The 20298-nt window shown below is 54.3% G+C and overlaps 1 protein-coding gene across 2 annotated transcripts; it reads right to left on the minus strand.

The window, feature by feature from the left end:
* Positions 1-433: 433 nt before the first annotated feature.
* On the minus strand, positions 434-20241 carry ZNRF1 (zinc and ring finger 1; the record flags this gene model as incomplete). 2 transcript variants are annotated; one of them, XM_083870525.1, is made up of 5 exons in its annotated part: positions 434-960; positions 1312-1402; positions 1496-1601; positions 2247-2342; positions 19797-20241. In XM_083870525.1, the coding sequence occupies 4 exons, from the start codon at positions 20239-20241 to the stop codon at positions 1345-1347; spliced, it is 705 nt and encodes a 234-aa protein (XP_083726651.1). In that variant the 3' UTR covers positions 434-960; positions 1312-1344. The 2 variants fall into 2 exon arrangements, with proteins under 2 accessions (XP_083726651.1, XP_083726650.1); XM_083870524.1 differs by having other exon boundaries at positions 434-1173.
* Positions 20242-20298: the final 57 nt, after the last annotated feature.

Here is a 20298-nt window from a genome sequence, read left to right on the forward strand (position 1 = left end):
ATACAGAAAGGTTTCCCGCAGGGGCACGGCCACCGGCAGGGGAGGTCTCACCAACGAAAACGCGCCCGCCGCGCCAGGAGGGGACAGGGACGGGTGAGGGGGGGTCACTGCCATGAAATGACACCATCTTGGCACCTCCAGCAAAGCCACCCCTGTCACTAGGGGTGGCTGGGGGCATCCGGGGGGCCATTGGGGCCTTCTCCATACCCTCCTCAAAAGGGTCCAACTCAAAGCCGATGGAAAAGAAAGAGGGGAGGCAATTTTGGCAAGAGGAGCCCGGCGAGGGGGCACAGGAGGGGCGGCGGGGATGCTGCAGCTCTCCAGTCTCTGAGTGGTTATAGCTGAGTTAAAGAGTGACCAGTCTGTAAACATCACCGGGGCAGGGAAGCTCAAATTGAAGAACACGCCAGTCAACACGAAGCTTCAGTTGTGGTTTGTTGTTTGGTTTTTTTTTTTTTGTCCATTTTCTCTTTTTTTCTTCTTTTTTTTCCTTTTTTTTCCTTTTTTTTTTCTCATTGTAAACACTTGAAAGACGGACCCCTGCGACTCAGCAGGGGGGAGCAGTGGCCCCGCTCCCGGCGTGGGGCAGAGTCCCCATCTCAATGCTGCCGGGGCCGGCGGGGTGGAGATCTCCAAAAGGGAGATGGGAGAGAGGAGGAATTTCCCGTTTAGTCAGTGCAAAAAAACCGAGCAGAGCCCCCGGGAGAGTCCGGGTGGGAGGTGGGGGGGTTGCCGGTGAGAAATGCCGCGTGCTCCGTTTGGCCGGCTGTCCCCCGGCAGCTTTCCCCTTTCGGTTCGGGGAGAAAAGCCAAACATCATGGCAGGGTTTCGGCCGAGGGCGTCCCCGGGGCCTCCCTGGCAGGCAGAGCTCTCCTGGTGACCAGCGGCTGTGGAGGGGAGAGCAGGTCGCTCCGCTTTTCTCACACTGTCGTCTCCTGGATGTTTCTTTTTGTTTTAAGTCTTTTAAATTAAAACAAAACAAAATAAAAAGCAGAAAAAAACAACAGAACAAATAAAAATAATAAAATAAAATAAAAACTGCGCCGTTGTCCCAAGTGGATTCAAGTTTCTGGGTTTTATTTTTGTCTTCTCGAGGAATTTAAAGTCAGCCCAAAACTCCAGGCGGGGCAGGGGGGACGGGGAGAGGAGGTACAGCAGGTATAGCAAGGTGCCCTGCAAAGGCAGAGAGAGACCATCCCGGGTGAGGAGCAGGAGCACGTCCCACCCTATCCCACCCCATCCTCCACTTCCAGCCCTGGATTTAAACCCAGCATGGGAATATCCCTTCTGAGCAGCCCACCACAGGCTCACCTTAGAGAGAAGTCAGCAAGCACGCTCGGCAGGTCAATCAGAAGGATGCTCTGGGCAAGATCTGTTCACTTCAAACCATGAGTCTATACAGCTGCAAGAGAAGAGTATGTTACCACCATGCTGCTGAACGTCAGGTGTCCCCACCTGTCCCCTTGCCACTCGCCCGGCTGTCTCCTCCTGGTACCTTTTGTGATAAATGCAGAGGCAGGGCAGCCTGGCTATCGTGTCCCCCTGCAGCAGCTCCTCCAGGCAGATCACGCACTCGCCAGCGTCCTTGGTCAGCACGTCATCTGGGAGGGGAGGACAGGGCAGCAGTGAGACGGGGACCACCACAGCATTCCCCGCCCCGGGATGGAAGGGAGCCCAGGGTCACTGCTGCGGGGGCAGACGGGATGGGCTGGAATGGCAACAGTTCTGGAAAACACTGGCCAGAGGCTCATGTGGAGGCACAGGGAAGACATGGGTCTGGGGCATCTGGAGTGAACACAGCCCCTACCCTGGCTTCCAAAAAATCACCAGCCAGTAGGGGGTGAACATCACTCCCACAACAGTGGTCATGAGAGAGGTGGGAGATGCTGGAGCTTGCAGCCCAGTGCTCAGCCTCATGAGCTGCCCTGCCAGCAAGGAGGGGAAGAAGGCAGACTCTTTGTGGGGGAACCCAGGAGGACATGCGCCAGCAGGGTTCCCTCTGGCACAGAGGGGAGGAGAGGGAGCCCTCTTGGGGTAGAGGGCTGTGCTACAAAGGAGCCCGAAAGCAAAAGCAGCAGGCTTGAGCCATGACAGGGGAGTGGAGTGGAGCAGCACCATCGTGCCGGAGCACAGCCCTCTTGGAAAGCCCAGCCAAGCTGCCTGCTCACAGCAAATATCTCTTCAGCCTGCCCGGAGTCATTCCAGGGCGGCAGGACGCTGTGCCCCCCACACAGCCTGGCCCTTACCGTTGTAGGAGAGGCGAGGTTTGCTCAGACACATGATAAAGTGCATTTCCATCTCGTCAGAAGCCACAGATTTGGAGCAAATGGGGCACTTGAAACCTGGAAGGAGAGCAGAGAGACGAGCCTTTAGTGAGGGCAGAAGGAATCATGCACCCTGCATCCCAGGGAATCCCTGGGGCCATGGTGGGGCAGGCAGCCCCTCACCTGCTGCCTGCATGGTGACCCTCACCCCACACAGCACCCTCTGGGCACCCACTCATCCTGTGCCGGCCACCAGCAGCCGCCGGCGTGGGGGACAGCCACCGAACAGGGACAGCCAACGAGCAGGGACAGCCACCGAGCTGGTGCGCTGGCCGTCCCCGTGCCCGCCGCGCAGAGGGCACAGACAGTGTGCCAAGCCACTGCACACGTGGCCATCAGCTGCTGCCAGCCTTAAAGGGCGAGCAGCAGCCTGGGGCACACAGCACCCAGCCACTGGCAGTGTAGGGATACGTCCCTGTGCCTGGACACGTCCCTGTGCCTGGACAGTGCTGTCCCTGATGCCAGATCTCAGAACCACATGGCTGAGCCAGAAAAGCTGCAAGGAAGTTTTTTTTTCCATGGCTGCAGCAGAAGACTGGCAGATTGGAGCCTCAAACATGAATGGCTGCTTTATCCAGCTTTCCACAGGAGTGAAGTGGGTGCTCTCCCCTCCGATGCTGGACTGCCTCCCCAGAAGCAGGAGGACACTGCAGGCTCATGAGCCAGCTTGACCTTGGCCCTGCCTGGTGATTTGGGTTCTCGGATGAAACTGGATGGGATGCCCAGATCTGCTCTGTGACCTTGCTTGGGGTGGTGCCAGGGTGTCATCACCTGTTCAAGCCATGCAGACCACCACGGCATCATCCCCAGACCCACTGAGTGAGGCTGCCCCAAACGCAGTTTGTAAGCCCCAAACTCACAAGGAGGAGAACCCCAAGCAGCCCTGTAGGTCACCCATCTGGGACTCCCTGCCCTTCCACTGCAGCCAGCTCGAGGCCATGTGGTTTGTCACTGCCCAGCAGAGCAGCGCAGCTCGAGCCGAACACGCGCGTGCCACCACCACGGGTTTGCACCAGAATATCCAGCAATTCCCTGCCTGCAGAGAGGGAGAGGGTAATTTAAGGATCTGCCTTCTAAAAGCAGATCAGGTTTGACTGCAGTGCCGCTTAAGAGCTTTCTTCATATATATGCAAAGGCTGCTCAGGAACGAAAAGAAAAAGAATGTACACAAATTATCTAAGGATGAATCAGGTTCTGTTTGCCACCACGTGGATGTGGACAGGGCTTCTTTTTTTTTTTTTTTTTTTTTTTTTCTTCTTCTTCTTTTGATGGAGAAAGTACAGGGTGGTTTTAGGGAGAGGCAGCTCAGACCTCTGCTGTGCAAACAGCCCCTGTAACTTCTCAACACCCTGTGCTCATTAGCAACAGTGATAAATACAGTTTACTTCCCAGGTCCTTGGATCCTGCCCCTCCAGAGTGTCGTTATTTCCCAGGAGGGTGGAGCAAGGATGAGCACCATGGATGGTATGGGATTGGCATTAAAAGGGCTTGCTAAAAGAAGGAACCCTCAAGCTCAGGGGTCCCTCCAGTGGGGTGTCCTGTGGCCTGCTGTTCCTGCCACAGCCTGGCTGAGCCACAGGGGCTCTGCTCTGAGTCTGGCCCCAGTTGCACCAAGCCCCTGGTGATAGGGCGGTGCTGCAGCCAGGGCCTCGTGGGCAGCAGCACCGATCTGCCTTCTCCTCTCCAGCCTAATTTTACTCCTGACCGATTTATACCTTGTGGCAGCCGTGCCCATTAGCTGAAGTAGCTGGTTTTTTCCTTCTCCCAAGTGTTTACCCGCCCGGTGTATTTATAGTGTGGGTAGCTCGGATAGCCTCCCAGCCTGCCTGCTGCAAGACCCAACTGGCCTCCCCTTGCCAGACACCCTCGCGGTGCCCCCCTCCCCTGGCAGCCCGCCCGCCCCTGTCCCTGCTTGAACCAATCCCGCCTGGAGCAGACGGTCTGCCAGCGCCACAGGCACCGGGCCCTACTGGGGGAGCTCTGGGCACTGCTTTCCAGCAGCAAGTTCCTGGAACGGCTGTGAAGGGCTCCCTTTGGAAAAGGCATTTTGTCTGCAAAGTCTGTGTCAGGGCACGGCATTTGTAGAGGTTCAGTACTGTTCCCTGTGCTGTGTGTGGGCAGACCTCGTTTCCTCTGGTCCCCCCTTTTCTGTGCCAATGTGTTATTTTAAACAGCTGTCCCAGATCTGCCAGCTCCGGCAGCACCCGAAGGGATCCTATGAGACGTGCAACCGATGTAAAGGGAAGAGGCCCCAGCTGAAAGTGCCTGGTCTGTGGCTGCCAGGGCACGGCTGCCAGCAAAGCAGCAGGGCCAGGCAAAGAGCAGAGTCCTTTGCAGGCTCCAGAGAGCGGCTGTTGCTGTATCTCCAGGCCTCTTTGCTAGCTGGGATAGCTTTAGCACGGTTATAAATAGCCAGCATGAACACTCCTCATGCTCCTCACTGCTCCCTGGGCAGCTGGCTGGGGCACCGGGACTCCTGACACCGCCACAGCCCCGTGGCAAGGACGTGGGGACATTGGGCAGACAGAGGGGCCCAGGCTCAAGCCCCAGCACGCATGTGGCATCCTCCAGCCAGACAGGTCTGGGGGCTGAGCCAAGTGCAGAAGCATACACACACTTTTCTGGCTCTGCATTTCACAAGATGGAGAGGGAAAAAAAAAGAAAAGATGAATATGCAGTTGCGTAAATTCCCAAGTTTGAGCAGGAGTGAGGAGCTGGCTTGGAAAGGCCTCCAGGGTAGGGGGGCTGCCCTGTATCCCAGCTGTTGGCACAAATACTTGACATTGCAAAAGCAACTGTGTGTGTTTCCTTTCATGGCAGGCACAGGAACCCACCACCAGTGGGAAAGGGGGGGCAGAGGTGAACTCCTTCACCCCTTCTCCAGGTGACCTTTGGGTGAAGGTGACAGGCAGAGAACCAGTGAGGTCAGGGGACAGCCAGCACCAAACAGCAGCAGGCACCAAGCCCTGCGCCTTGGAACATCCCTTCAGTTCAGGCAGGAGCCTGTCCCGAGGATGAAAGAGCTGCTCTCCACATGGCCAGCCCCCTCCAGGCCATGGTATTTTCCACATTCCCCGAAATCCCCGTTAATTTATCCTGCCTAAGCTGCCAGCCGGAGCAACGCAGGAGATTACATTTTGACAGCTGCTCATGGAAAATTCAGCTCCCTCCCTCCTCCTCAAGCCCTTTCTGTCCTCCTCCCACATGCCTAAAAAAAAAAGAGAGGAAGGGCCCAGCTATTCCTCCTTGCCTGGGCCTCCCACACCCATGGGGAGGCCCGGGGGTTGCTCCAGGGAAAGGCCATGGACACTTCCTCCCTCCCAAGGCATCTGGTGCAGCTGGTGATGCTCCTGCCCATGGCACAATAAACCTGAAGCTGGCACTGTCACCTCATGCAGAAATGTGTGGGCAGGTACCAGCTTCCAATAAGAGTAAGTGAAGAAGAGGAGGGTGCTGCAGGAAGGGGGCTGGCCTGGAAAGGCAGGTTCAGGTCAAGACCTGGACTCTTGTACCTTGCAGGAGACTTTGAGAAAGCCAAGGGCTTTCCAGGGCTGTGAGACACAGGCTGGCAGGTGAGCTGATCTCTCCAATGGCTTGGTCTAGAAACCAGGAGCAAGTGGCGCTGGTGCTCTCCAGGGGCTACTACCCTCTGAGTATTTTTAGGAAGGTTACATGGTTAATTTTAGAGACTTGGGCAAAGTACAGCTGGGAACCTCTGAAAATCTCCACCCAGTCCTATGAATGCTGAAAAAGCTTGGTGGTTAACCCTCACAGTGCCACAGAACTGCAAGGAATTCAGTGATGGGAGGATCGAGACACCTTTCCAACCCATTTCTAAGTATCCTAAACAGAGCTGATTCTGGAGCTGAGATAGGAAATTCCTATTACTTGTGTCTACTGTGCACTACAACAGGGTCAACCACCCCGTGTCCTGCAAGTGGAAGTGGCTGCTCCTCTCAGGAGTAGGTGAGACCATGTCCACAGGTGCTGCAAGCCCGTCCCAGATCCCAGGGAAAGGCATGTGCCATGTCTACCTTCACCTGCCAAACCCTCCTCCTGCTGGGTGTGCCTCCAGGCAGATTGCTGACAGGCCACGGTGCCATCAGGAGTAGCCCTGGCAGTAGGACACCCTGGCTGTTACTGGCAGGTGGCTGAAACATGGAGAGCAGCAGCTTTTCTGCTGCACAGCACCTCCAGCAGTGAGAGGAAGACACTAGTGGGTTTAATGTGCCCTGAAGGCAGGAGGAAGCAGCAGCCCAGGCACAACGCCAGCAACTGGCCCCATACAGCATTCATCAACAGGATCCCTGGTTGTCCACTCTCCCACTACTGCCATGGGATAAACCAGGAGCCCTGTGAGTAGGAGTGGCAAAGCAAACAACCCAAGCCTGTCCCAGAAGGGATCCCTCTCTGGTGCCCAGCCACTCTACAGGACACCTGGAGAACCAGGGAGCTTGGGTAAGCTTCAGGCTGCCTGATGATCATGGAAGATTTGGAAACCTCAGCTGCACAGCCCATCTCCATGTCTCTGGGCTCCCAGCCAAGGGAGCTGGCTTATACCAGGTGAGGATGCGTCCAAACATGAGACAAAACCAGGGAATATTTGGCACAAGCATGCAGTCCTGGTGCCTCCCCCTTGCTGAGTAAACCACGAGCATCCCACCTTCCGCCATGGCTTCCTTAATAGTGCCAGCTGAACCAGCACCAGGTGGAAGCTGGAATACATGGATCATCTTGGAAAAACCTAGACTAGTGATTGAAGAGGAGAGAAAGACTAAAGGACCAGTTGGTCAGCCTGAAGCATGTGGGGTTGGGTGAGGCAAAGGGGTTCCAAGTCCTCCCCTTCCCTTACCCCTCAAGGGCCCCTGCACAGTCCCAGGAAGGAAGGAGGGATCAGGGAGAAGCTGTCCTCTGTGCCAGCCAAGTGAAGGAAATCTGAAGAGCCAAGTTATTCAGACCCAACATCTCCTAGAAAATAAATTCCCTATGGGTTTAAAGCAGCCTCATTTTTTTAAAGCGACAGTCACAGAGCAGCACATTGGAGATGGCACATGGATGCACAGAGCACCTTCCCAGCACTGGGGCACAACAGTGACCTGCCAGCTGAGGACTCCACAAGTGTCCCCTCCTGAGTGGAAGTGATGCTCTGCCAGCCCCAGCAATGCAGTCGGGTGATGCTGCAGGAGGCAGCATCAAGTGCCTGCAGCCAGGGCACCCAGCAGAACCAGCCAGAATCCACTTCTCCCTGCAGAAGGAAATGGCATCAGCTGCTTGGGCAGAGGCAGGAGCCAGGGCCCAAGGCAGCCCTGCTGCACCAGCCGGACGCAAGGCACTGGGTGAACTCCACAATGGTGCTGGGCTATTGTGCAGCACAAGGGCTGACACGAGCAGGGACACGTAGGCAGGAAGGAGTAAAGCACTTAAGCTGCCTCATTTGCCAGCTTTGAAAAAGTGAGTGTCCTTCCTCCTGATTCAAGGCTGCAGAGAGGTGGGAGAGCATAAAGGATGGGTCCAGGGTAGAAATAAGATATCCCACCTTCCTGGGGAAGGCTGGGCTGGGGGATGCCACTGAACTTGACGGCTTAAGTTTTAGCTTTCATATTTTTTAGATTTTGTGCTGCCTAGGTGTGTACCTCTGAGCTTCATATTAAGTGTTAGTTCTCTTCACAGGGTAGGTAGACAAAACAATCCTTTTCCAGCTTGAGACCAAGGATAACTGCTACAAGTTTCAGGCCGCAAAGTATAAACAATGGTGAACAGAAGAGAAACAAAGAAGGATGGAACTTCATAACCTGAAGCTATAATTGGACAAATAACCCCAATATGCAAATGGACCAAAACTTATAAAAGTGTGAAACCTCATGACCTGTCGTCCATTTTGTGCCCATTTTGGGTCCATCTTGGGTGTAGCCCTGGCCAGGCTCTTGTACTGCCCAAAGTGTACCCTTTAATAAATAATTACTTTATTATCTTGGCTCTGTCTAGTCTCTGTTCCAGGTCAGCCTTCTCAAGGCATCAAACCAGCCCCAAATGATCAGCCAAGCAGGGGATGTGGCTTGGATGGGACATCTCTGGCTGGCAGTGCTTGGAAAGAAACTCAACCATTTCTGCTGCCTTGGCAGGATGGTCTTGCTCCGTCCCCAACCCATCATGTCCTTGCTGATTGAGTCAGTTCAGGTTGCTGAGAAGGGAGAAAATACGTGCTTGTAATATGAAAGCAGCACCTCAAGAAGAAGCTACTTTGGTGCAAAGCCCGGTTTTCCAAGGTCTATGAAAAGCTGTCCCTGGTGTGCAGTAGCTCCTGACAAAGTCCCCACATGGCAGGTCTGTTGTCAGGTCAGTCACACACAGCCAAGGGTGGCAGGGATGTGCCATGGAACATGAAGCTGGCCAAGGGCAGCACCATCCTAATGCTGAAGGCACTGTGTTTTGGAGACACCTCTGTCCACTCTTTGACTCAAACCACAAAGAGGAGATGTAGCAGCAAGGACAAGGCATTAGTGCTTCAGGCAGGATGTAGGGAAGCCACTGGGGTCAGAGAGGTGCAGGACACAGACCAGAGGGGCTGGGTGGCACCCCATTACAGAAGCCCAAGGCTAGCTTGCTGCAAGCCAGGAGGCAGAGCTGGTTTTTTTTAGCTAGTTGGGTTCTTATGGAGGTGGTGGGGGAGGATGGGAAGAAGGAGAACAGATTGCAGTTCTGGGGCTGAGGAAAGCTGGAGAGTTGGAAAGGAGGAGGAGAGACAGGAGAGGGAACCCCAGAAGAATAGTTGCTCCAGAACACCCAAAGCTATCAATTCTCAGCAGATGGACGCACCAAAGCCTTATAAAACACCTCCAGCACAGCGCACAGACATTAAGAAGCAGGAGGACAAAGAGGTCTGGTTATATGGTCACAGGATGTCCAGACACCAAGTACCCTCCTTGCCTGTCATTGTTTGAATATTGCCCCTTTCATGGTTGTAATTGCAATTTTTGAACAGAAGTACCTATGCTAAGACAGAGATCATCCCCCTCCTATAGCTCAGGCTATCAGGCAGGATCAGTTCCCCCTGACCTGGATGAAAAAGGCAACTTCTCAGGGTCACCCTGTCTTCTGGCAAGTCCTAGTTTACTGCAGAAACACCCCCCACAGCTGCTGGAAACAGGTTTCGTAAGGAAGAATGTGTAGCCCAAAGCTAATTTTAGCATCCCAGAGCAGAGCAAAGTTAAGCAGAGGGGTCCTGGTGATAGCCCAGCAAAGGCATTAACACCTCCAACTCCTGCTGTCAGGCTGCAGCACTCAGATTTACCAAGTTACAAGCTTATCCAGGGCTCCTGCTAGTCACAAAACAGGTCTGGGGCCATCTCATGGCTCAGGAGAACTGCAGGGATGCTCTGGTGCTGCCTCCACACCTCTCAAAGGATGCTCAGGTGCTCAAATACACTGCCCAGAGAAGACAGCGGTCCTGCAGGCACACCTGGGAATTTCCAAAGGGTTTGCCTGAATGCCTGTTTTTTTTCCTCCCACGTATTTCTCATAGGAAGGAGGAGGCCCAGCCAAAGCCCTGCTGTGGGCAGGAATCATCCACAAGATGCACAGAGCCAGCAGGGCAATGAGGGGGTCCCAGGTGCTGAATGAAGGAGCACAGGGGATCCTCTGGCAGCACAGTGGGATGCAGCAATTTGGAAATCAGAGCAGGAAGGGACAGAATTTGGCACTTTGGCTTGGCAAGGGCTGGGAGGGAGCAGTGAGGCAACGTCACGTGGGGACTGTTGGGGTGAGTCATTTCTGACTAAGACATCCGTTGGGGAGGCACCCACGGAGTCCCCACCGCCAGGCTCCAGCACTGAGGAGCTGCCAGAGGAATTCCCGCTTTTGGAAAGGTTGAAACGCCAAAGCCTGGCCTGAGCCAGTCCCACACACAGCCGGATCTGACCCCATGGGGTGATTTGCTTCCTGACCCCTAGGTTTTTCCAAAGTAGAAAACTTGTGCTTTGATGCTGCTGTGGCTCCATCATGCCTCATCATCAGATGATCTCTTGGGAGGATGATGGGACACTCTAGAGGCACATGATGACATGCCCTGGCTTTGTGATGCTGGGAGTATGCCCAAGCACTGATGGCACCCACATATCCCTTGCTGCCAGAAGTGATCTCAAACAAGTGATCTCAAATCTCCTGGGACACCTCCTCCCCAGGCATTCCACAGCAGCACTGTATGAAGAGCATGGTGGAGGGTGTCTTTGTGCCTGGGCCATGGTGGCAGGATCACTGAGGCAACTGTTTTCCATCAGTGCAATGCCCCCAGCCCTTGGGGTGCATGGAAGGCACAACACATTGCTTTTTGGGGTAGAGAAGGGGCAAGTTTTATGTAGTAGGCACCAAACAGAGCATAAAAGGCACATAGAGCTGCACCCACAAGCAGTGCATGGCTGGGAAACACTTGTGGCCAGTTCACAGTGGTCATTTCTGCAGAAAGAAAAAAGAATTTAAATTTTTCCACCACTAGAAAAAAAAAAAAATCCTAGCGAGGAGCATGCTGCAGAGCAAGCCCTGACCTCACTTGCCCCTTGGTAGTAAGGGCTGCATGGCACAGAGCATCTCCCTGCACCCCAGGGACTGTGATTGCTGAGGGATACCCAGTGAATGCCCCAGCCTATCAGGACAGCAGGAAGGGGAAAAAGCAGGTGCAGAGCTGGGGGGTGATCACTCTTCTCTATTGTACACGGTGCAGAAGGGAAGGGATTCTCCACAACACCAAGCTGCCTGGGCAGACAGCATGAGCATCCCTCTGACAGCCAAAAGCTAGGGATTTGGGAGGAACATCTATGCTGAGGATGGGGATACACCACTCCAGAGCTTCCTGCTGCCTCTGCAGCATGGAGGCGTCTGGCAGAGCCAGTTTTCTGCAGCTCCAGGAGCCCCACAAAACACAAAGCACATAATCTCAGAGGAATGAGCCCCTTGGAGAGTGGCAGGGTCTGCCCATGCTGGATCCTGCTGGAGGAGGCAGGAGGGGGTACACACTGCCCCAGGCAGGAACAACCCTGCCCGAGTGTCCCACCTTCTCTGTTCCTTTGCTTCAACATGTGCCAACCTCCAACATGAAAAGGGCTCCTTATGAGGAAGGAGATAGTGGGGCTGCAGATGACAAAAATCCCAGCTTATGGGATTTGAAGTTCTCTCTTCACCATCAAAAAAGGCAACACCCAGAGGAGCAGAGTGTAACCTCACTTTCAGAGCTGGTTAGGGCCTCGTGAAGCAGCATCCTCCCATGAAACATTCACTCAGGACTAGCTGCAGGGTGCCACCTGTTTTATACCTATCTACAGAGAGCAAAAAGAAATCAAAGACATCTAAAAACCTCCTCAGAAGGGTAACACCCAGGCAAATACCAGACTTCAAGGGCTACAAAATCCGGGGTGCAGTAAGTAAGCAAATGGACATTTGTTTCAAATGAACTAGTTTTGAAGCAGCAAGATCTGACCAGGGATAACGTGAAATGCCAAGGCAGGGTGCTCAGCCTCAGACCATCCTGCTCAGCACCAGCTTAACAGAGGGTTGGCCCCAAAACCGATCTCAGTCCATACTGACTCGACCTCTCTGCAGATAGTAATTTAAGCCATCTGCCTAGAGCCAACCCCCCCTCCTTTTTCCCTGGCTACAGATGTACAGGCCTTGGATGCATAGATTGAATGGCGGATCTAATTCTCCTGCAGCGCTTCTGACAAAGTGCGGCTCCATCGCCTTGTAGGAAGAGCTCCCAAATGAATTACTGCAATTACCCCGGCTGCAGGAGAAACTGCAGGTTTTCTCCTCACTGGTGACAAAGACTTCTCCAAAAAACAATCCCCCAAACGCCCACCACCCCAAGCTGTAATGTAACCACCCAGGATGTGAAGAGCAGAGCCCCTGGCACCACCCTCAAATCACTGAGCTGTGATCACAGAAACTCACAGCCATGGTGAAAGCCAGGGGGAGAAGGAAGAGAGCTGTCTTTCAAGGCAGCAACAGGCAAAGAGACACAGAGGACATGGAAATGTCAGTGGCCTCATCCTGGAAGGAAATAAAATGCTGGGCAGGGATGTGGGACAGGGTCAGCATCACTCAGTTCTCCTGCCTGACTGCTGCTTTCCCCCTCTTGTGTTGCAGGCAGCTGGCCTCTAAAAATACCCACTGTTGTCACGCCGTCCTGCCTGCTTGGGCCAGGAAACAGCTCTGAGCAGCTTTCAGTTCCATTCTTCATCTGTGCTGCTGTGCTTCCCTCACCACAATCTCTCCCAGCCCCTCTTCTGTGCCTGGCAGGTGACAGTCTCTCAGGAACTATGGCCATAACGTGGCATTGAGTCTATGAACCAAGGGTGCTAACTGGGAATATACAACCCCAGGAAATTTCTGCTAGGGTTGCTACAACTAGCAAAAGGTAAATATTTCCACAGCATTTCTCTGCTTCTCTAAAAAGTGCCACAAGACCATTCCAAGGCACACAGTCTAGTTTTATGCCACTGACGGGAGCCCCATAGCTACATGTGTGTGCATGAGCACAGGGAGTCACAAATTCCCCAATCTCATTCAGCCCCTGACACCACAATTGCCCCAGGGTCAACCTGGTGTTGATGCTGGCCAGCTCTGGTCTATAGAGACGGCGGGGAGAGAAGAGTCAGCTTCACCTCAGAGGTGCAGTACAGCCTCTCCAAAGGTGAGGTACCAAAATACACCCTGGATGGAACACCCCCAGCTGCCCACAGACCTGGCCTTGGGTCTGAGCAACACACCTGCTCAGGCTCAGCTGGAGGCACATGGCACAAACCTGGCAGCCTGGAGACACAGGGATCACAGCAGGGAGCACCAATGTATCAAGCCCCATGCCAGCAGCACAGAAACCAGCCATGAAGATCTGCCTGCTTCTTCTCTGGCCTTTCCCTCCACTTTCCTCCAACCCCAGACTGTATGGACCTGCAGTGGGCTGGAAAGTTAAACCGTGACAAGTGAGAAGAAGCCCCTGCCCCCCACCACAGGTACTCTCCTCCCTTGCCTGCAGCCCAGCAGGGCAGGAAACCTGCCAGCAGCTGGGCTCTGCCCACGGGAAATGCTGTGCAGCAGCACGAGAAGAGGCCCCAGGCAGCAGAGCTTCCTGAAGCTGCACCTCCAACAGCCTCCCATCAAAAAAGCACTAAGCCAAAGCATTCAGTCAGGCAGCACCTGCAAGGGACAGCAGGAGCATCCCTGGGGGGTACTCAAGCCCCCAGTGGGTTCACCCACATTTGAAACCTGCCTGGTGGAACTGGTGCAGGGAAGACATTTAAGGCCCAGCTTTAACCACTCTTGCTCTATCTGAAATTAAAAAATTGGTGCCTCTACAGAAGGAGGCTTGTTGTACCCCAATGTACAGCCAGGCCAAAGCAGGTGGGCAAAGTGCTCTGCATCAGGGCCTGCTGCTTTACAACATCACTTGGCTGCTCATGCACATCATTCCCAAGCCCTTATGATTTCAGTTTTCAAGGGGACCAAGAGTAAGCCAGGTCACATTTACTTAAAACCAAGTACTCAGCACATCTGGGGTTTTGGTGTACCAGCAGCAGATGCCACAAAATGCACCTCGTGGTTGCCCACCGTCTGCTTGGGACACCACAAGACTGGTCCCTGCAAAGGGAATTTATCCGAAGAGCCCTTTGCTGCCTGTCTGATCTGTCACATGAGAGATTACATCGGAGGGAGGGAAAAAAAGCTTTTTTTTCCCTCCTCCTCCAAAGTGGGCTTTTCTCCCTCCCTGCACTTCTCTTGAAATTAATTTTCAGCATTTAGCAGCATTTTCCCATGACTCTGCGCGGCTGCCTTGGCCAGGCGCCAGCCTGATACTGCTACTCCACCAAAGATGCCTGTATCTGATTGATCCTTCGGCCAGCGAACGAGAGAGAGAGGAGAGAGAAGCCTTAATAGCACATTAATAAATAAGAGAAGCCTTTACGGTTATTCCAGTCACCGGAACAAACATCTCAGCAAAACAAACCAGCATGGGATAAACTTACGTCACAGGCTGGGAAGACAATCCTGCCTGGGAAGTGGGTCAGCCCAGGAGCACGAGAGCATCATTCTCAGCATCTCTAGAAGACACATGTGAGGGAGAAGGAGACGGCACCCAGCTACCCCATGCTAATTAATGCACAGGTTTATAGAGGAGAGAGCCCAGTTAATGTGCACAGGAATTAGTGCCTCGTTCCTGAGGAAAGCAGTTGGGATATCAGAGGGCACTGGGGAGGCAGGCAGTGCAGAGACAGCCTGCTCACCCTCGCTGTGGAGACTGAGGATGACTGCCGCCACCACCGGCTTCTCACGCACAACGCCGACGTTGACGCACTTAAACTTCATCTCCAGCCCTGGTGTGCATTAAAGCTGCCTCTGAGTCTCCCGTCTTCACGTGTTCAGCACTTTGCTCTTCTGAGGCAGCCGCTGCCTCTTCCCCCCATCCCAGGTGGATGCTGCCCTGGCAGCTGGCTCAGGCAAGGCAGAAGCAGAAAGGCCTCCCCTCCAGACCTGGAGAGCCCAACAGCTGAACATCACCACTGTGAGAAGTCATCAGGACTTTTGCACCCACTTCCCAAATGATCTTCAAGTCTGGCAGTGATGCAGGTGCTTGATCCAGCTGTCAGACAGTAACCAGCACCAAACCCACAAAAAGATGGTTTGAGGACAGTCATCTTTGGAAATTTCCACTAGCAAAAATAGATTCAGAATGGCAAGTTCGTGCAGACCTTGGGGTGCCCTTCCCCAGGCCTAGCTCTGGGAAGTGGGGAGGGAAACATATATGATGTCTGCATGTTGAAAATCTCATAGATTCAGCTGGAAGGGAACCACAAGAATCATCAAGTCCAACTTCTGGCCCTGAACAGGACAACCCCAAGAATCACACCATGTGCCTGAGAAGCTTGTCCAAACACTTTCTGAACTCTCACAGATTTGGTACTGCAATCACTTTCCTGAGGAGCCTTCCAGTGCCCAGCCACACTTAGGGTGAAAAATCTTTTCCTAAAATCCTACACAAACCTCCCTTAGCACAGCTAAGGATCCCTTGGATCCTGTCACAGGTCATAGAGAGCAGAGACCGGTGTTGTCTCTCCTGTGGAAGCTGCAGCCCATGATGAGCTCTGCCCTCAGTCTCGTCTCCAGGCAGAACAAGCCAAGTGACCTCAGCTGCTCCTCATATGGCTTCCCCTCTAGACCCTTCACCATCTTCACGTCTCTCCCCTGGATGCTCTCTAACAGCTTTATATCCTTCTTGTATTGTGGTACCTAAATCTGCACACCAGACTTAAGGTGAGGCCACAGCAGTGCAGAGCAAGAGCTGTGCCTGATACACCATGGGACACTGTGGGGGCCCATTCTGGCTGCCAGAACACACTGGTGACAAGCTGGTGGCAAGACAGTCAGGGCTGAGGGCAGCTGACTAGCAAGCTAGAATTCAGCCTTCTTGCTCTGGTATAGAGACTGCAAGGGCGAGACTATCTGAAGAACAAGGATTGCCAGCACCAAGGCTCAGGACTCAAAGCTGTCAGAGCATTGCAAGGGTTCACCACAGACAGGCTTCTTCCCAGCTTGCAGAGACTGGGGCTGCCCAGCACAGGTGTTCACACACACCTTCAGCTCACCCTCCAAGAGACAACCCCTATTTCCACCCCTCTTACTCTGGAGCCAGACTGACGAGCACTTCCAGCCTTTTTTGCTCTCAAACTGTGCCTGGAGAAGAACTCAGCCCAGCACCTTGGCTGTCATCTCTGCACTAAAAACCTTCCCATCTTCCTCAGGCTGAGCCCTCCTGCTCCAGGAAAGTGCTGCTGAGAACACAGCAGCTCATTTGGCAAAGAAGGCCTCCTGACATTGGTGCTACCAGCATCCAGGACAAACAGCTTGCTTTGTCAGTGCAGAGAAAGCCCGTGACATTCCTGGTGGTACTACACAGGAAGATGAGCCAGGCATTTCCTTGGGCTAGCCAGCAGACAAGGAGATATGGATTTATTAGAGCTTCAAACACTCAAAGGCTTTGGGTGATAAGTGGGATTTCCAGATAAACTTTAAGCTACTTACAGCCTCTGCAAACTCCCTTAGATCCTCTGATGAAGATGAATAACATGAGAGATACTAAGAGAACCACACAAAGCTGGAGACATGTAGCACTAAACCACACATCTCCCTTTTCTCCCTTCATCCCACTAGCCTTGGCTTTACTGAGAAGTCCTAATAGTCATAAACTCACAGAGGCAGGGTCAAGTGCTACAGGCAAACTCCAAAGTTGTGCAAGATGTGTCATTTTCCACTCATGGAGGCCAGGAAGTGGATGTCAGAAACTCTGGGCAGACAGGGAAATCCCAGAGCAGTTTCAGGTGGTTGCTGGAATAGTTACATTGCTTGTGTATACGGTGGGCACGCCTTGGGAAAATCCCCATCAGTAAACAGGACTCACCCACAAAGGTGCTGTCCACTCAAGGGAGGGACAAGCTCCACCATAAAGGTCAGAGCTCCTTGCCCAACCCATTTGGAAGATATATGGGAGCTTCCCTGAGCAGCAGCTCTCCTGCCCTCATCCTGGGATGGGCTAGAGGCCTCTAGCATCTAACTGCTCCTCCCATCCTGGCTTCCCAGCAGCCATAGTGGAGCCCAGAGGGATTTGCAGTAGGCTCTTCTCACTGACCATCCCATGCACAGCACCTTACAGTGATGCTGCAGCATTCACTGGCCTTGGGGACCACTTTGCAACTTCTCTCTGCACAGGAGCCCCAGCACAATCCTCCTTCCCCCCAAGGCACACCTAGCTCTTCTGCAGCCCTTCAACTGCAGAGAGGGGAAGGAGTGACACCAACCAGGCAAGAGAGCTCAGTCTGCCCCAGCTCACTCCTCAGGGTCTCTGCTGAGAGGCCCAATGAGGCATGAAGCAGCTGGAGAGGCACAGAAACTCTGGACGGCAGATATAGGGAGCAGCAAGGCGCCAAGACTATCTGTGTGCTCCCGTTATCACAGGCACGCTGCTGCAACAACAGCACCTTATCACTGCCCCCACGGCTCCTTGTTGTCTCACTGATGACCCCACAATGCTGAGGTTGCACTTTGAGCTTCCAGCTCATCCCCCAAACCCTAGTGCTCCTGGAAAAATATGAATGCAACCCACATACAGAGAATGGCACCATCCAGGTCTCCAGGAGGTGCAGGCAGGGCAAGAATCCACTCTCTAGCCCTGTTATCCACAGAGGTTGGGGGCCTTTCTCCTTGGTCACACAGCAGCTCAGGCAGATCCCAGAGATCCCCAGGCATGCCTTGTGCAGAGTGGGTTTGGTATGTCAGCGGGTCCCCTCATCCCCACCCTCGAGTCACCCTTCAAAGGGAGCAGGGACAGTCACGCGCAGCAATGTCAAAGCTCCTCTCCATTTACCAGAGCACTGCTGCTTCAGCACTTTCCAGTGCCTAATGGAGTGGCTCAGCACCACGAGAGGAGCAGGTCGATGGGGAGGCAGGGGGGAAGACACAAGTAGCTCCTGACTGCCCTGCTGGAGGTAAACCAGCTCCAGTGGGAGATTAACAGGAATTTCAGCAATCTCGTGGTGGCTTACTTCCCCCCTTCCCTGCAGTCTCCAAATCCTTCATTAACTTCTTACACTAAGAGAGGAAGAGTGCAAAAGTTAAATGAGCTCTGACAAGTTTTCAGAAGGGTTTTTAAGCATCCTCCACTCCTTTTGCTATTAATTAGCAACGAGGAAGAACCACCACCGGGAGAGGCTTCGGCATGGACTGATCAGCTCTTGCTGCTGCCTGCACACGCTTCAGCTCAGCTCAAATGCTCTCAGAGGGCCCCAAAAGAGGCACCAGAGAAACCCAGTTCTTGCAGCACTTCCCACAGCTCACGCTGCAATCTTTCAAGGGCACCGTGTTTAACTTAGCAGCACTGCACTAACTCACTCAAGTGGCTGAAAAACAGCTTACTCCATTTTGCAGCTGGTTTATTTTTCTGAACAGATTTTTTGCCTCTCAGCATTGCAGTTTAAAATGTAACTGATACTCTCTGACCAACCCTTTTCAGCTTCTGTAACGAGACCCTCCTCGCCCCAACAGCAGAAGCCCTCATTCCCACAGAGGTTTGTGGAACACCTGGAAGGATGCTGTGCCTTCGTCTCTCTCTGCATTTAGAAACCAGAGCAGCAGCAGCAGCAGCACAGTCTGTGCAAGGTCACGGAGCAAGAAAGTTTGCAGGAGTGCTTGGTCTCAACTCTGGTGCCACATGCCAGCCCTCTCCATCTGCCAGGGAGGATGGCAAGCACAAGCTCCTGGCTGATCCGGATCAATAGGAATCAGACCTGGGCCGTCCTGCCACTGAGGATGCAATGCAAGACACACAGCTTCAATCTAACAGAGAAGAGCAGCCCCTGGAGACTGGGCAAAGGGGAAAAAAAAAAATTCCAAGATTTTTTTTTCCCAAGAAGTAGGAAAATAGGCCCCATGAGACTCTTCTTGCACTTTGTTCTTATCCACTGCTTCAGTGTCAGGCCTTCCTGAAAATGAGGCATTGTCCCAAGGCATATTATGAAATTCCCAGACCACGTCACACAAGGAGAACACAGCATTTGCGAGGGGGACGGGTGGGAGAGAAATCCCAGACTATTCCAGGAAATGCAAGGAGACATCACTGAAATGACTTCCCCTCAAGCCAGGAGGGGAAGGGAGGACCTCCCACCTCGCTCCCTGTACCCAGCCAAAACTAGGTCAGTGACACAGCCCTGCTCGCAGCCAGAGCTCCTCTCCAGACACCAGGACACATGGAAGAGTCCAGCCAGGAGGGTGAAGGGGGTAACCTTGCCCCTTCCCATAGCCTTGACACGTTTCCTGCAAGGGAGCCCAGCTGGCCCTCCAGCCCTGTAAAAGAGGCAGGCAGTTCCTCCTCTGCTTCCTCCTCAGCACCACAACACTGCCAGCTGGCTTGAAAGAGAAAACACACTTTGGCCTTCCCCTGGCCCTTTATCAGACAAAACAAAGGGAAAAAAAAAAAAAAAAATCCCCACATCTTGCTTTCAAAGGCTTCCTCTGCTTCTTTCTCAGTTTCTAAGGCCGGGAACTGCTACACCTGACTGGCAACCCTCAAACACCTTCAGAAGAGACACAAGGTGCTCAGCCTGGCTGCCAAACCCAAGGTCTTGAGCTACAGCATCCTCAACACCACCATCCCTCAAGTCAAAGCGGGGTGGGGTAGGGGTGCCACATCCACTGCTTCACATCCTAGAGCCAAAACATCTCCCTTCTAGAAAACCTCCTCCCTGCATAGCCCCTTCCTCCCTTGACCTTGACACAGATGCCAGCTCCAGCAGGCACCCACCCGTCTGTGCCGGGGAGGGATGGGGGTCCAGGAGGGGGGCAGCTCCCCGTTCCCGGGTGACCCGCACCCGCCGCCGCCCCCGGGCACCCAGGGAGGGAGGGGGAGCCGGGGGAAGGCTCCGGGGAGCCGGCACTCACCGCTGTGCGAGCTGAACCACCGCGGCGCGATGTGAAGGGGCAGCGCGTCGGCCAGCGAGGCCCTGGCGCCCAGGTACAGCATCCCGTCTCTATGGTGACCGCCTCCCGTCTCCTGGAAACCGTTGCCATGGGCGTACGTGGAGTCGGAGCCGGGGCCGCCGCCGCCGCCGCCCGGGGCCCGCTCGGCCTCCCCCGCCGCCCGCGCCGCCGCCGCGTACAGCCCGAAGGGGACGGCGCCGGCCGCGGCCGGGTCCATGCCCATGCCGGCCACCGAGCTGACGGAGCGGCTGCGCAGCCCCATCGCGCCGCCGCCGCCGCCCGCCCGGTAATGGCCGAAGGGGGGCGGCCCCCCCCCTCCGCCCGGCGGCGGCACGGCGCTGTCATCCGTCGACACCCCCGGGAAGGGGCCCCGCGAACGGGCCGCCGTGCTCTGCTTGCCCCCCATGTGGGCGCCGCCGGGCCGGAGGGAGCCGAGCGACAGCCCCCCGCGGGGAACGGGGCC

Source organism: Zosterops lateralis (assembly GCF_965231275.1).
Source record: "Zosterops lateralis genome assembly, chromosome: 12".
In the NCBI taxonomy this organism is placed as follows: domain Eukaryota; kingdom Metazoa; phylum Chordata; class Aves; order Passeriformes; family Zosteropidae; genus Zosterops; species Zosterops lateralis.